This window comes from Tigriopus californicus, chromosome 1 (genome assembly GCF_007210705.1).
Source record: "Tigriopus californicus strain San Diego chromosome 1, Tcal_SD_v2.1, whole genome shotgun sequence".
Classification (NCBI taxonomy): domain Eukaryota; kingdom Metazoa; phylum Arthropoda; class Copepoda; order Harpacticoida; family Harpacticidae; genus Tigriopus; species Tigriopus californicus.
In genome coordinates this window covers 6,049,878-6,064,992 of record NC_081440.1, presented here as the reverse complement: position 1 = coordinate 6,064,992, position 15,115 = coordinate 6,049,878, and the positions used below count along the sequence as shown (strand labels likewise).

At 42.0% G+C, this 15,115-nt stretch overlaps 1 protein-coding gene across 2 annotated transcripts; it reads left to right on the top strand.

Moving 5' to 3' along the window:
• The first annotated feature begins 1,567 nt into the window (after positions 1-1,567).
• Positions 1,568-14,700, top strand: LOC131879525 (glutamate decarboxylase-like). Of its 2 annotated transcripts, XM_059225886.1 has the most exons (10): positions 1,622-1,930; positions 3,348-3,593; positions 10,182-10,498; positions 10,821-10,900; positions 11,507-11,678; positions 12,245-12,312; positions 12,759-12,837; positions 12,920-13,069; positions 13,151-13,360; positions 13,430-14,700. In XM_059225886.1, the coding sequence occupies exons 1-10, from the start codon at positions 1,900-1,902 to the stop codon at positions 13,601-13,603; spliced, it is 1,527 nt and encodes a 508-aa protein (XP_059081869.1). In that variant the 5' UTR covers positions 1,622-1,899; the 3' UTR covers positions 13,604-14,700. The 2 variants fall into 2 exon arrangements, with proteins under 2 accessions (XP_059081861.1, XP_059081869.1); XM_059225878.1 differs by having other exon boundaries at positions 1,568-1,930; positions 13,151-14,700.
• The last annotated feature ends 415 nt before the right edge of the window (positions 14,701-15,115 follow it).

Genomic DNA, 15,115 nt, shown 5'->3' with positions numbered 1-15,115 from the left:
AGCTCTCATTGTAGCAGGGGAAAATCTTTGAAGACCTTTGACAAGACCAAGATCTACACGAGATGTTAGGTGAATGAATTTAATTTTCTTGAGACGTTATCACCCAACGTTGACACCTTGTCTCGTTTCCTTATGTACGAGCCTTCCTTCCTTCCTTTCTTCCATTCGTCCCTTCGTTTGAGGTGGAGGCTGCCTTTGTGTCTACGTTTGTCCCTCTCCAAACGTTCTTTTCATTATGATTTTCCGATTCATTCCAGCACGTGACCAAAAGCATTGAATCTCTCGCCGCAAACTGCTATTAAACTCACTGTACTTCATTTTAAATCTTTCGGGATGTTTGGCTCACATTGAAAAATGAAAGGTGACATTGCTCTGGCGTAAAAGTCATTAGCACAGGTTATCAAATCTAAAGTAATCTTCATTCCTCTGAGAATCGTTATTTGGGGATGAATTTTTTAGGATCTTACTTTATTGGAAATAAGGGTAAAATTGTTTGTCTTATGAGTGAATGACTTATCGCCATTACACTTAGAATACAACTAAATACACTACTTGAGAAACAATACGGTGAAACGTTTACAAGGGTGTTTTAAGATATTGTTTACTATCCCCTTCAATTTTTCAAAGGGGGTGAGATGCTCAGACTATGAAATAATTGTGCTTCGCTATTTTGAATGTTTATTGTTGTCACCACTCAGACACACCCTTTGGTGTATTTGTAGGGTATAGGTAAGAAACAAAGAACAAGGAAAAAAAGCAGCACAAGGGCTGCCAACAAAGTAATGACCGGAAAGTGAGGTGAGTGCAGGATGGACTTTTGCCCTTGCTTCCTTCTTACAATTTGAGTTTGGGATAGAACTCATTTCTTCATGTATAAACCTGTGACCCTTAGATCCTCGTGTTAAAAAAACTGGATATGTACACCTCCATCATGTAAAGTGAAGGTAAAATTTTTTGAGCACGCTTTCTCTCGTCTCACATTTCTACCTTTGTGAAAGGAGGACGGCGAGTGCTACGAAAGTCCCGCCTTTTTCCTGGCCTCCGTTCGCTTGTTCTCTTTGATTGGGCGCTCTTCTCCGTTGGCCTTGTGCGTGAGTGAGGACGCAAGAGGAACATCACAAGATCTTTAGTTAAGATGCTGTATGTTACTGTACGACTCGTTTGGTTTGGTTGTCTTAAAACATGTGAACAGTCAAGTTTTCAAACTAAACACTCGCTTTCAAACATATATTTTTTTTATTTAGAGGCATATTACTCAAGGCATCACAGAAGTTTGGCCGTCACAAGGTCGGAATGGTTGCACGTGAAACAGTGACGTCAAACAGATCCTGGATCATGTTCCCCGCCTTGAAGCGCAGTCATACCAGATCGGCTACGCGTCCTTGGAGGACCTTCCCATTGGATCTGCAGAGCCGAGGGTGGATGTGGCGAGGCATCGCTGCTGAACAAAAGAACTCGAGAATGAAGAACCAGGGAACCTCGTGCTCTAGGATGCCAAGTCACAAGGTACCTCTTCTTTCACCAGGCCAAACCCCATGGCCTTCGCCACGAGGTCTTCTTCCCCCGAACTTGAGAGAAGCAGTTCAAGCCGAGCTTGGGCCTGGTGTGTTGGGTGAGCTGTATCCGCTTAGTCCTTCTGCGGTGGTTGGAGCCACTCAATCCCTTACCCAACTTGGTATTGCACAAGAGCATCCCGTGTTTTGAGCCAGAGTGGGATCGATATTTGGGGCCGTCCTAGTTTGAGCAGTGAGCCCGCCCATTCTGACCTTGAAAGAGCGACAAAGAAGACATCCCTTCATTTCATTTCGTCGTCACACCTCCGTGGTTGTGGTTGAGAAGTGAGCTCGAAACATTTTAAAATTTCGCCCATTCGCCCATTATCTCAGGGAAACGAACATCATGGCTAACGTTGGTGATCTCTTCTACGATGGTGAGTGTGTCTGGTTGCATTCCTTGTTGATATTCCATTCATTTTTAGTCATTCTCGTAATGCACCCGCACATCGTTGGGAGGGTTCGGATTTAAATCCGTGACTGTTAAGTAGGATGAAAATGATGTATTAAAGATCCAAATGGCGCGCCTCCACGAAGCAAAACAAATCAGCTTTGCAAAAAAGGAACGAAAAAAAGAAAGTTTCCGCTGTTGAATTAAGTTTAGTAAATCTACTCAAGTGCATTGCTTTGAATGAAATGTAATATGCTGCTGTGTTTCAAGTAGACAGGATGATCCCCACAATTTATCACGTTGGAATGATCCAAGTCCCAAGGGAAATATGGATACCCACTAAAGTGATAGCGAAGGGTACAATATAGAAAAGGCGAAGCTGAGGTATCACAGAACCTTGAAAAAGAACAGCGCTTTTAAACATTTTAACTCATACCCAAATACTCCCCAAAAAGAAAATTGGTTGCTCTCAAGTCAAGTGTAACTTTTCACAGAAAGTGCTCTTTCACCATTTGGGAGCCATTTCTGTTCCGGAATGTGTGTAATTGCATTCCACTCCAACGAACATGGTTGGAGAGGGTTCTTTCAGAATCTTTAATTAAAGGGAGAAGAGGGTGAACAACTCGTCCAAGTTGTTCCAGTGGAACACGACAAATGGTCCCAGGGTAAAGCGGCTCCACAGATTGAAATTTTCAATGTTTGCTTATTCAACTTGGCCAGCTCAATTGCCTCATCCAGAAAACTTCAGTGCTTGAGCGATGAGCTAAACAAACATTGATTGAAATTCATAATGGCTATCTCTTCGCACCAGACAATTTCGATCTATGTACAATCATGGTCTGCTCTTGGTTTAGAATTCGGATTCGCCTTCTACATTTGACCCATCCTCTTTCCAACTCTCATCCCTTCTTATCTGAAGCAACATTTGTGATCCCCTTTTTGCCAATTTTCTTTTCTTTACAATCTTCCCTGGTGAATGGCATCTTAAATGAGCCAATGAATGGCGGGTTTGATTAGAATAATTGTTATTCACACTTCTGCTAAAGATATTCTTCACGTGTGCTCATTCTATCTCTCATGAAACCTCAGCCCACATGTACACACATGGTCCTCTCCGATATCAGATCCATCCATCCAGGATTATCTGGTCCATTGTAAGACCTGTCAGAGGTGGTGGGTTGGAGGATCTTCAACATTTTGCTCTCGGTCAATAACATCTTTGAACTATAACATGTTTTGGATTTGAAACGAGGATCTGGCAAAAAACAATGTGTGCGACGTTTGAGTATTTTCTTTCTCGTGAACACTCGCACCATATATATCCTTTGTCCCAATTACCAACACAAACAAGACTAATTTGCCACTCCTTCCCTCTTTTCCTTTCTACTTTATCCGTATATTAGACCTTTATCCTGTCAATCAAGATGCGGAGACAGCTGATCCCAACACCAGGGCTTTTCTCCTCGAGGTGGTCAAGATCCTTCTGGACTTCATATCCAAGACCAATGATCGAAACGAGAAGGTTCTCGAGTTCCACCATCCCATAGAGATGAAGAAAAAGCTAGATTTGGCTCTCAAAGAGGATCCAGAGCCCGTCTCTCAGCTCTTGGAAGACTGCAAGCAAGCATTGGAAAACCAAGTCAAGACAGGTCAGTGTGTTTCATTCTTATTGCTTAAGGGAAGTCCATTGTATCGATGTCTTCGTGTTTCGTCATCTCTGGTACCACTTTGATTCCATCTATGCTCTGTAAGCCTGCATCGGATGTTTCTGACAGAGGCAGTGATACATGCTAGAACCCAGAGGGTACTTTTTGGAACGGGACAAAGTTAGCGCACCCAATTCTCCGCTCCCCCATGTTCTCGAGCACCACGACTCTACCAGATGAGACTGGTTCTAATGGGATGGCAAGCTGCTGCCCAAACTTTAGGATTCCCAGCATTCCTCTCCTCCTGGTCCTCCTTTTTCTTCTTCTTCTTCTCCTCTTTCTCCTCTCAAGACCCCGAAGAGAACTGATGCACGAGAATGTTGGATCGAGGAACAAGAAGAAGAGAAGAAGTATGCGATATGGATCAAGGAACGAATATTGAATTTCTTTCATACGGGTTTTCGCTCGTGAAGACTACCAAGGAACCACAAATTGATATCATCTCGAGTCATCTCAGAATCTCAAAACCAATGAACGCCATGATCAAGAAATGTGATCTAAAAATAGTTTCAGTACCGGAAGCCACTCTATGTAAAGCACGATATGTCGGCTATTGAACGCTTGTTAGGCAAGTAAGTCAAAAAAGTGAACGGTTCGTGAGATTTCGTGAACATTGCTTGTTGATGCACTTAATGGAATGAGTGACTTGGAGTGCTCACCGAAATTGACAGTGGTTGTCAGTTTGGTAAACTTCCAACGTATTTCATTGGCTTAATCCGACCTGGATTTAGAATTGTCCCACTCAGAAGCCCATTGACAGGGCTCCTTTTCCGGTAGAAAGGTATACTTCTTCTTCTAGTGGTAAGTCTATGATCAAATTTTGATCACAAAATGCACATTACCTTTACTTGACGCAGGTGTGTTCAGCAAAAAAGGTATCGCTGCAAATAAGGGATCCTTTCATTGGTAACCCTGAAGATGGTCTTCAAAAAGTCATTGTGCACAACGGTCCATCCATAATCCCTAGGAACACTAACATCTTTTGTAAGAAATGAGCAACGGTTGGCTAACATAATATCTGGAACTAAAATACACAATAAAAAGAACACCTGAATAGTCAACCAAGCAACGATTTAATCAATAAGGTTAAAAAATCCCGCATTTCCAAAAATAAGCCCGCCTTTCAAAATTAGCGATTGTGTAACCTATGAGCAAGTATGATTGGAGGCAACATTTGGCATAGAGTAACATTCCGCTCCAAAGCCTCGAGAGCCCCCGTCTTGAGCCAGAAGGACCGAGGTTTTGGGAGCGCAGAGACGGGACGGAAATCCCTTGTAATGGCAGAAACATAAGGGTTCTTTACTCACAGTACGTTGTAGAGTCCAACCAACGCCAATGGCCCTGATATAGCTCCCAACATGGACTCACTTGGCTCAGGAGATTCATTCGGAGCAAAAGGGACCACTGAACCAAGCGGGTTCCTCGTAGTCATGGAGTCAGTCCCTAAGCTGAGGAAAAGCATTCGGGAGAGATTGAGGATTTGGACAAAGACGGGGGAGAGGATTTTCTTCACCGCTCAAAACGAAAAAATAAATTAACGGAGGTGGCAGGGGAAATTTGGGTTGATGGCCCACTTCATTGTTTCTGAAGGGGGATGAGGTGCCGGGATAATGCTCGGAGGATAAATAGAAATAGCTTTGGTGAAGTCATTCTCTCCCTCATTCGCCCATTGTAGGCATATAATGGCTCAACAACTTTTTCCCTAAGGCTAACAAAAAAGGATTGTACAGGATAGATTGAATCAGTTGCAAAAAGGTTTCGGGGCAATAAATAATAAAAGAAGAACCCAATCAAATTAGTACCCTTGTATCAAAAGAAAAACAGTACTCTACATTCTTAGACAATGCATAGGCGCTGATCAGATGGCGACTCTTTTAGCCATTTTTTAAATCGAGTATGAGATGCAGTGCACAGCTCTTAACAGAGAAAAAAAATGAAAAATGGCAAGGCTCTCATTGTATAAAACAAGGGATAAGATGCCTTTGGTTTGAAAAACCGGAAAAGGATGAAAGAATATAACTTCAAAGACAATCGCAAGATTTTATTTGCTTGCGATACGCTTAATAACATTTTTTCATAATCAAGCATTTGAAATTGAAGTCTCAACAAGCCCCAATATGAGCCGAAAGAAACCTTTAAATTTATCCTGGCTATTATTACATAACGTTTAGCCCGAGAAAACATGTAGAATTCTTCATAAAAAACTGACACTTTATCAAAAATGATTGCAAAATATTTATATAATATTTCGTATCATATTATTACATCACTTTATCACGTGCAAGTTTTGGCGACTTTCAAAATTAAACTTGAGATAACTTATCGACTTTCAGAACTGATGTTGTAGCACCGCATAGGAAATGAGTCATACCAAAAGAATCCATGTGGATAAAAATAGGCATACGATTTCGAATAAAATTTCAATTGCAAACGTTCATCGAGCAATATTGTACATACTTCCTCATTTTCTAAAACAAAGATCCATATTGTTGTATAACACGTCTAGTTATTTCCATGCTAAAGTGCTGAGATCAAAGCCACTTCTCGTAATTAGGGGAGTTCAGTCCTGGCTGAGAGATCGCTGATTAGAACATGGTAGGATTGCATGTTGCTTATAATGGACAGGGTCACATCGTTTATAGCTACTTGTCGTATAGTAGTTTAGAGACCGAAATGAATTGAAATTCCCTCTTGAGAACGAAGCGATGATGTTGGTTTAAAGCTGTGAAAGTACTTGTCACGAGAAAAAAGCTAATGAAAATCTGTACCACTTGGTATTGGTATTTAGTATTGTGAATAACAATTTTGGGAAAATACATGGTACATGTAAGAAAAAAAATCGTACTATTTTTTTCAAATAGAAAATGGGTTTCGTAATTTGAAGTTGTTTGAAATGCGTAGTTGTCATTGAGCTATCAAGTCGAATTATGCAACATAATGCTCTTGAATTCGGTCTGATGCAACTGCAACAACTTCATACGATTTACAGTGGACAACAATTCCAGGGTAGACCTTAAAAATGGGAAATGATAATATTTTTGCCAAAGCTTCATTTTCCTTCAATATCTGGCTAGATTCTGCTCGAATTTTAAAAGCCCCCACAAAGAGTGGAGCGAGCTTTGCGTTAATTGTTTATCACCCCTTATTTCTTGTTCCATTTGGAACCATAAGAAATACAATATATGGAACACATCCTGAAACGGATGGGATTTCTTCCCCTTTCTTTCATTGCCTCAAGGGTTGAAATTAAAAGCGACAAGGAATTTCAATTACCCTTTGTAGCAAAAGTCTGAGAAAGCATGAGGTAAAAAATGAAAAATCATCAGAAAGATCGATCACTCTTTGAAAACACAATGGTTTTACGTGAGCCCCTTTCAATACATTTTTTGTGCCAAACCTACTACGAAGAGAATTTGACGTCACTAAATATGCGGAAATAATTTTAGTTCAAACCCTAAAGTATACATTTAAAACGTCCTGTAAATCAGGAATGAAAATAAACCAATTAAGGGGCCGACCAAGTTGACTATCAGTTTAAGCTGTTTTCAATCTAAAAATCCATGGGAGCACTCTCATAATTAGGCGAGAAGTTGAAGAGTTGGTCCTGTGATTAAGGCAGGGTAGAGAGTGAAAATTTCATTCAATCTTTTTTGTTAAAATCCTCCTTATCTCCTTAAGAAATGAACCATGAATAAATGTGTATATCGAGAGAAAACAAATAGAAATTGGACCAACAAGATACATACCTCTTAAAGGCTGTGGACTTGGCGCACCTTATGCGCTATTGAACCTACAATAACGCATCTAGACAAGAAACCCAATTGACACATCGAAAACCATTTTTAAATTGAAAATTCGAAATGACGGTCAGTAATGCTCTATTTTAAGCTCTCTTCTGGTCGATTTTGCCTTTCTTAATACTGTACTCCAACAGACCTTGAAAAAAATCAAAGATAAATGTTTCTAAATTACACAAGTAATTGTGTTTTTCATACAACTCTGTACAATTGTAGTGAGGCACATACTTTCTACCTACAATAATATAGGTATCACATCTGGTTAGAAGAATGTCGATTGCCCTAGGCATGTTCCGTCGCTCTTCAGCTTTGTCCGTTTCCCTACGAAACTTTGAAGAAAGCTGTTTTGGCTCCTCCCTCTCGGTTGCGCGAGGAAACGTTCCTCATCGTTAGAGACGATGGTTCCACTTTGTTCCACGAGAGCGGCGTCAAGCCACAAAGGGAGTTTGACAGAGCCAACAGCGGATGAATGAGACTGAGAAGCCATTTTGGAAAGATGGGTTCCATTTGGCGTGCAGTATCAAGTTTAAGCTCTCATCATGAAGAGGAGGAAACGGAGGCCTCCAAACTCCTATTAGTTACGTACCTTCCATTATGTTCCAATAATGAGGTAAGAATTCAAAAATAAACCTATCCTATCCAGCGATTCAAAGCATCAAACGTCAGATGCTTCTGAATTTGAACCCAATATCCGATACAAACAACGTTTTGTTAACCTTACCGGCAGCTCACGTTTCCCTCACTATTATAAGCAATATCACTTTTGAATTAATCAATGTAGATAAGACTCAATACTTTTTGACTAATGTGGGACGGACACTTCACTTTCACATCTAAGCCTCCGAAGACAGGATTCCAAAAATATGCACGAATACTTGTGCTATTAGAACAATCCTTTACGTTCATGACAGATGTAAAGAATATGAATGGCGTCTTGAGTATATAAATCATTAGTTGGCTAGTTCGCACGATGAAAATTAATAATTATTCGGGGATTGTCTCCTGATCCTAACGAATTAGGAACCAACATTTTATCGAGTTATCTTTTTATCTTTATTTGCACCCTTTCACCTTTCTATTTTTTTTCTGCCTCTCTCTCTTTCTCTTGCCAATGTAAATACTTCATCTGATCCATTAAGCCCCTTCATCTACCTCTCCAGCTCCAAACCATGTATGTGCTAATGACATTATCTTAAAAATGTCACCAAAAATGCGGGAACACTGTGACATGAAGGGCCCTTGAGAAATTTCAAAGGACTCTCCAAGTGGATTCCTATGTCTCTTCATATCTCCTCCGAGCCGATTCCACCCATCATCTCAAGGTGTTCCTCAGGTTCACTGCTCGGAACCCATAATGTAGATCGGCAGGGCTACGACCCACATGAAAGCAAACCACTGGCCCTTGTAACCACGACACTAATTTAGACTTGGAAGGAAGTGTTTGTTGTTCCTAATGAGGGCCAACACAAGGAGCAAATCCTGGAGAGGGGAGCGAAGAAACGGGCAATTGTAGAAAGATTTTCCGCCCAAGTGCACAATTCGCCATGGAATAGAAAAGGGGAGGAAACCTGCCAGCCGACCAACCGATCATAGACTTGAAGGATATGTATTTGATCTTAAGAAAGTGTGTGTATTAAAGATTGGCAAATGCAAAGGTACAAGAGGATGCAAATGAATATGGGATAGACATGATAAGAATGAATGAAATGCGTTTGGCTGGGCGAATGTTTGCCTTTTATGGCCATGGTATATTATTCCACAAATCTGTGGTTGGCATGTTTGATGGCACCATCAGGATTCTCTCTTCAAGAGCTGATATCTGCCGATAAGTAATGGCCCAGGAATGTGTTTGAAGTCTTCAGAGTTTGGGCAATGATGCCACTCCTTGCGTGGAAATGGGAACTATGAGCCACCAGCCCAGTGACTCGGGTAAAACAGAGGGGAGAAAATGGAACGAAAAGTTTGCATCCGCGGCTCGATCCAGATTTTGGAGCATGAGATGATGAGAAGGGTGGGGTGGGAGTGGGGAGGGTTCAGGGTCTGATAGTTGAGCCGATGGTGGAATTGATCCCAACATCAATTGGAAATATGCCCAATCTCCTCGGGAAAGTTGAGCGCCAATATCATTATTGGCTTTGGCAGAATGCAATGGCACAGGGCTGTCTGTGAATGCAAAATCGAACCAGTTAAGGGTAAAAGGGTGATTCTTCAAGCAAGCTTCGAAGAGCTTGCCTCTGAGACTCGCGACGTCAACCGCTTTTAAACGGCGTTGCTTCTGAATTTATCTTTCAATAAACCGCTCAAAACGATATGAACTTGAGTTGACGAAGGGTGGGTGCCAAGCGAAGTTGAGAGTAAATCTAGAATTCCCTTGAGGGAACGATGAAAGGATCTTGTGGCTCCTATCAGGCGATAAATGGATTCTGGGGAAGTTGTTCGGCCAGTATAGAGTCTTCTCCCTATGGTCACCTTTAATAAATCCTCTCCCGATAACACGATGATGGATGACTCTCCGCTGACAATCATTCAAAATTCCAAGTGAGCAAGAACAGCTATGCTCCTGGGGCGGGTCCATTGCTTCTATGGGACCTGAGATCGTTTGAGCTTTAGGCCCATTCAGGCAATTGACTCCTCACAGTCTCGAGCACATGATCAACGGCAATATCTTCTCCAGATGACAAAGAACTGATTGTTTCAGTGTTTCATTGGTCAATGAATATCCGTTTAATTTCAGGACATCCCCGATTCATCAACCAATTGTCCAATGGCCTGGATATTGTCTCCATGGCCGGCGAATGGCTCACTGCCACGGCCAACACCAACATGTTTACCTATGAGATCGCTCCCGTGTTCATCCTAATGGAGCACGAGTGCCTTGGCAAGATGAGGGACATTATCGGGTTCCAGAAAGGCGATTCCATCCTCGCCCCGGGCGGCTCCATCAACAACATGTATGCTCTGATGATTGCCCGCCATAAGCTCTATCCCCAGCATAAGAAGCATGGCATGCGAGCTATTAAGGGACAGCTCATCATGTATACGTCTCGACATGTAAGTACCCTTTATTCAATTTGATACATTTCAAATCTTCCCTGGGCGGGGGACTGCCTCCTTTTACTATCTGGGTCGCTTTGCCTTGGGCCAGATTGGGGCCATTCCAATTTTGTTTCGGCCTACTTTTGGAATTTATGGGCCATTTGCCTCCCAACTACAGAAGGTTCATATTTGCTACAACATGCGATAGGTTGGCGATGCACGAGCATAAGAGCGATGTAAACCATCAACCGGATATTGTAGCCTCGAGGTTAAGATATTGGATACACGAGGAAGAATTTGCCCGCTTTCAAGTGTCCCTTTTTCTGTCCGTTTTCAGCATCATTACTCTGTTTCGGGCGGAGCGGCCGCCATTGGACTCGGCACCGAGAACTGCGTTCAAGTTCCCTGCGATGACAAGTAAGCGTGCTCATTTTCAAAACCTATTTCAGACGCCTTTTTGTTATGCTCGGAGCATAGTTGCGCGCAAGAATTTAAGTTGAAACAATGCGTTTATTTTGTCAATAAGGATCAAGTTGAATTAGTTTTTCGACTATGCCACTCATTGCCATTAAACGATATCAAGACAAGTAGGCACTATCTGTGTGTTGGGTTCTTTAAGCACCGTCACAAGCCGACATCAAACCACAGTTTATAAGTTCGGGTGACTGTCTCAAGTCTCATTCTTTTCCTCGTCAGACCCACCCTAGTTGCCTTTTTGGGCCAAATCTCCTCTCTTTGCTTGCTCAATGGATACTAAAGATCAATTACGACTCGGATAAGTCTTCTACGACAAGTAAATCCTTCCTATTCCCCAATCGTCTCAAGCCCACATTTCGCACTGTACCATTGGAACAGAAGCAGGATAAGATGAGGCCTTTCCGCCCAAATGCCCACTTCATTACGGCTCTATTGTTCCCTATCGATTTTTGTGAGAGGGGTGATATATCTACGTACAGTTGATTCCTAATTGCCCGCCCATACTGATCCCCAAATTTGAATGCCGACTTGTTTGTTCGTCCACAGAGGCCGAATGATTCCCGTCGAATTGGAGCGCTTGATCACCCGCCATAAGAGTGAGGGTCACCTTCCCTTCTTCGTCAATTGTACCACGGGGACAACCGTGTACGGAGCCTTTGATCCCATCAACTCCATCGCCGACATCTGTGAGAAGCACCACATCTGGCTTCATATTGATGTAAGTTGGATTGCAGAGTGCCCAAGGTAGTAGTTTTGAGCGTACGTGTGTGTGTGTGTGTATCTCTCTCTCTTTCTTATTTTGAAATCCAAGAAAGAAGAAGGGTTCGTGGTTAAAGGAGTGTCAAGATGTACAGAATCCAAATTGAAATGAAAGGAGTAGTAAATACGGACAAAAGCCTTTGATGGATGGATGCCACCCGAGTTCTGTTGGGAAGAAGCTGTCATTATTGGGATCCAAATGGACCTCCAAACCCAATCTGGCTGATCCTCGAACTCGGTTTCCTCTGTTGGTCTTTCTCCATTTGCCAGTCGGATAAACAAAAGGAGGGACAACACTGCGAAGCCCGCATTTGGCCTGAGAGATACTCGGAGAGAGAGAGAAACTGGGATTGGATGGAGTTTGGAACACATCTGTGAGTCCGTTGGATGAAGATGATGCCCGGAGTAATCCCTCTCGTTTGGAGAAACTTTTCTATCGCTCCCTTGTTTAGTTTGGCGAAACAAGAAACTTCCATCTTGGTTGAGACCCAGATTTTGACAGTTCCATTTGATCTTTACTTGCAGGCCGCTTGGGGTGGTGGATTACTGATGAGCAGGAAGTACCGAGAAAGCAAATTCAAAGGAATTGAGAGGTAACTGACCCGTTCCTGCATCCTAACTCCCTCTGATCTGTGTTAAATCAGTTTCGTTCATTCATATTTTGGGGGAGAATAAGATGGCCTAGATTGGTGTTATTAATGACAGTCAGAGCGATTGTGGGTGTCAGTTCCAGAGGTTCGCCAGAGCCCTTTGTCAATTTGTTCGGGCTGCTAAACGATTCATCCTGGAAATTAGTCACTCTCACATTGCTCACATACCCGGTACCCAGCTCGGCTCGTGATCATTTCTTCCTCACCGCGCAATGTTCCATCCTCCTCCCTATGCTCCCTTCGGAATTCTCCCCACGATCCTTTTAACAGATTTTGAACGGTTGACTTGTCCCGGGGCCATTTTCAATATCCTATTATCGCTTTTTGTGTGTCGTCATGATTCGATGGATGTGGAACACTGTTTGCATAGCAGCCCATTTTCATTGCAGAGCTGACTCAGTCACTTGGAATCCTCACAAGCTCATGGGAACGCTTCTCCAATGTTCCACCCTCCATGTCAGAGAGAGTGTGAGTAATAGACAGAATTCTTTTGAATAACATGGAAGAGTGGGCTTTGATGACAACATGGTTGCTGTTGTTCTTTCCACAGGGATTGTTGATCAGTTGCAACCAAATGTCAGCCGACTATCTGTTCCAAACAGATAAGGTCTACGATGTCTGCTATGACACTGGCGACAAGGTGATCCAATGTGGACGGCACAACGACATCTTCAAGTTCTGGCTTCAATGGCGCTCTCGGGTATGATAGCCGATCGGAATTGAAAATACGGAACACAATCTTTTGATTACATGCAAGCTCCACCTTCACCTCAAATTATAGGGCATGTCTGGGTTTGAGCGTCAAATCGAACGCCTGATGGAACTGACTGCTTATCAAGTCCGACGGATGAAAGAGGAAGGCGAGAAGTTCTACTTGTTGAATGACGAACCCGAGTGTACCAATGTAATCTTCTGGTACGTCCCGGAAAGACTCCGACCTCGACAATGCCCACAATACGAGACCAGAGATTGGCAGCTCGAACTCGGAACGGTGCGGACAAAAGAATATTTTATGATGGATGAAAAGGAACAAAAACGAATGTTGGGGGTCTCTTTTCAGGTTACGGCAAAGTTGAAGGGAAAGATGATGAGCGAGGGCTCTCTTATGGTTAGCTATCAACCATTGGGAATGCTTCCGAACTTCTTCAGAAGCATCATTTCCAACCAAGCAGTGGGGGAGGTCGACATTGATTTCATGTTGGAGGAAATGGAACGTCTTGGAAAGGATCTTTAAATGCATTTTGAGAGCAAACGAATTGCAAGCATCTTCTAGTCGAGAATCCTCTCAACCACTTGTTTCCTTTCCATTCCCTTATACCAGTAGCTAGATTCGTTTTGCTTTTTTTTATTCAACGTGTTTAGTTTGGAAGTCTGCCGTCTTTCCTTCTCTATCTTCACAAATCACATCACTGTTCCATTTCGAAGTGAACTTCGAACTGTCAAGACAGGTTCCAATTTGGATTGGAAAAAGACAACATCTGAATGGAAAGAGTGCCAATGGAACCAAAGCATTGGTCAGAAACTAGAAAAACTGGGATTGGAATATCGTTGGAAGATACAGGCCCCACATTTGTTATTGCCCAACCATGGTCTCTCTATAGCTTTATGACAATTGTTAACCCCAATGAGATACTCTGTTATGTTCTGATGCCCCTGATAATTTGGTCATTCTCATACCTTGATCGAGCTCCGCGAATCAAACAAGTATGTGACCAGTCCTATCCTGGCTTTCAAGTCATTCGTATGATGACTATCTACTATTGTATAATTGTTCACGTGTTTTACTCTAAGGTTGTTGTAACAAGGACGACGACTCATGATGAGTCAGTTCCTCATCAATTTCCTCCTCCACTTTTTATGAACACTCCTCACCACGGTTGTTCTATACTTGAGGCTGTCATCCGATTGTTGCTGTTATTTGATCATCTCTAATGGTTTATGGGTGTTAAGAGTGCAATACTTCAATTCTTGTACATACTAATATATTCTGAGTTGGGACGATCCTTTTGTCGAGGATTGTCCTCAACACAACACAAGAACAAATCACAACGTCTTCCAGAGCGGTGTCAATCCTTGGACATGAAAATGAGCACTTTGCCTAAATCAAGCATGTAATTCCAAGATTGCTCCCTCAGTCGCAGTGCTTCCTTGTAATTGTATAATGCCTGAAGTTGACTTAAGTATTAAACAAAGTTCCCACTCTAATAAGTAAGATACGATTCACGCTTTTGGATTTATTTTGCCCCAAAAATGATATCATGAAACATGCTCGTTCATATACTATACCATTATATGATTTATGATGTGAAATACATTTGGATACAAAAATGAGCTAAACATATTTTTTAACGGGCAGTCTCGAAGAAGCTAAGCCAACGATTTGTTTTCTTTCAGTCTGTCCACCTAAGATTTTTGTAGAAATTTGTAGAGACGAAAATAAACAGACAGCCATTTAAACATTAAAAATCCAATGAAACTCTTAAAGGACAAGCACATTATGTACATATTTATAAACTTGAAAAACATCAACTGCAAAGAAGATAAAAAATAAATCAAGCTTTTTAGATAACAGAAACAATATTTCAGAGTCATTTTGACTTTTTGACAATTTGAATTTTTGAAATATCTTTTTAGCGAATACTTGTTTTAAAGATTACTCTTTCCGTTTCGCAGCATATTTTGACGATGATGCTAGGGAAAGCCATTGCTTTGATTCTCCGTTTCCTTCATTATCAAATTGTTGCAA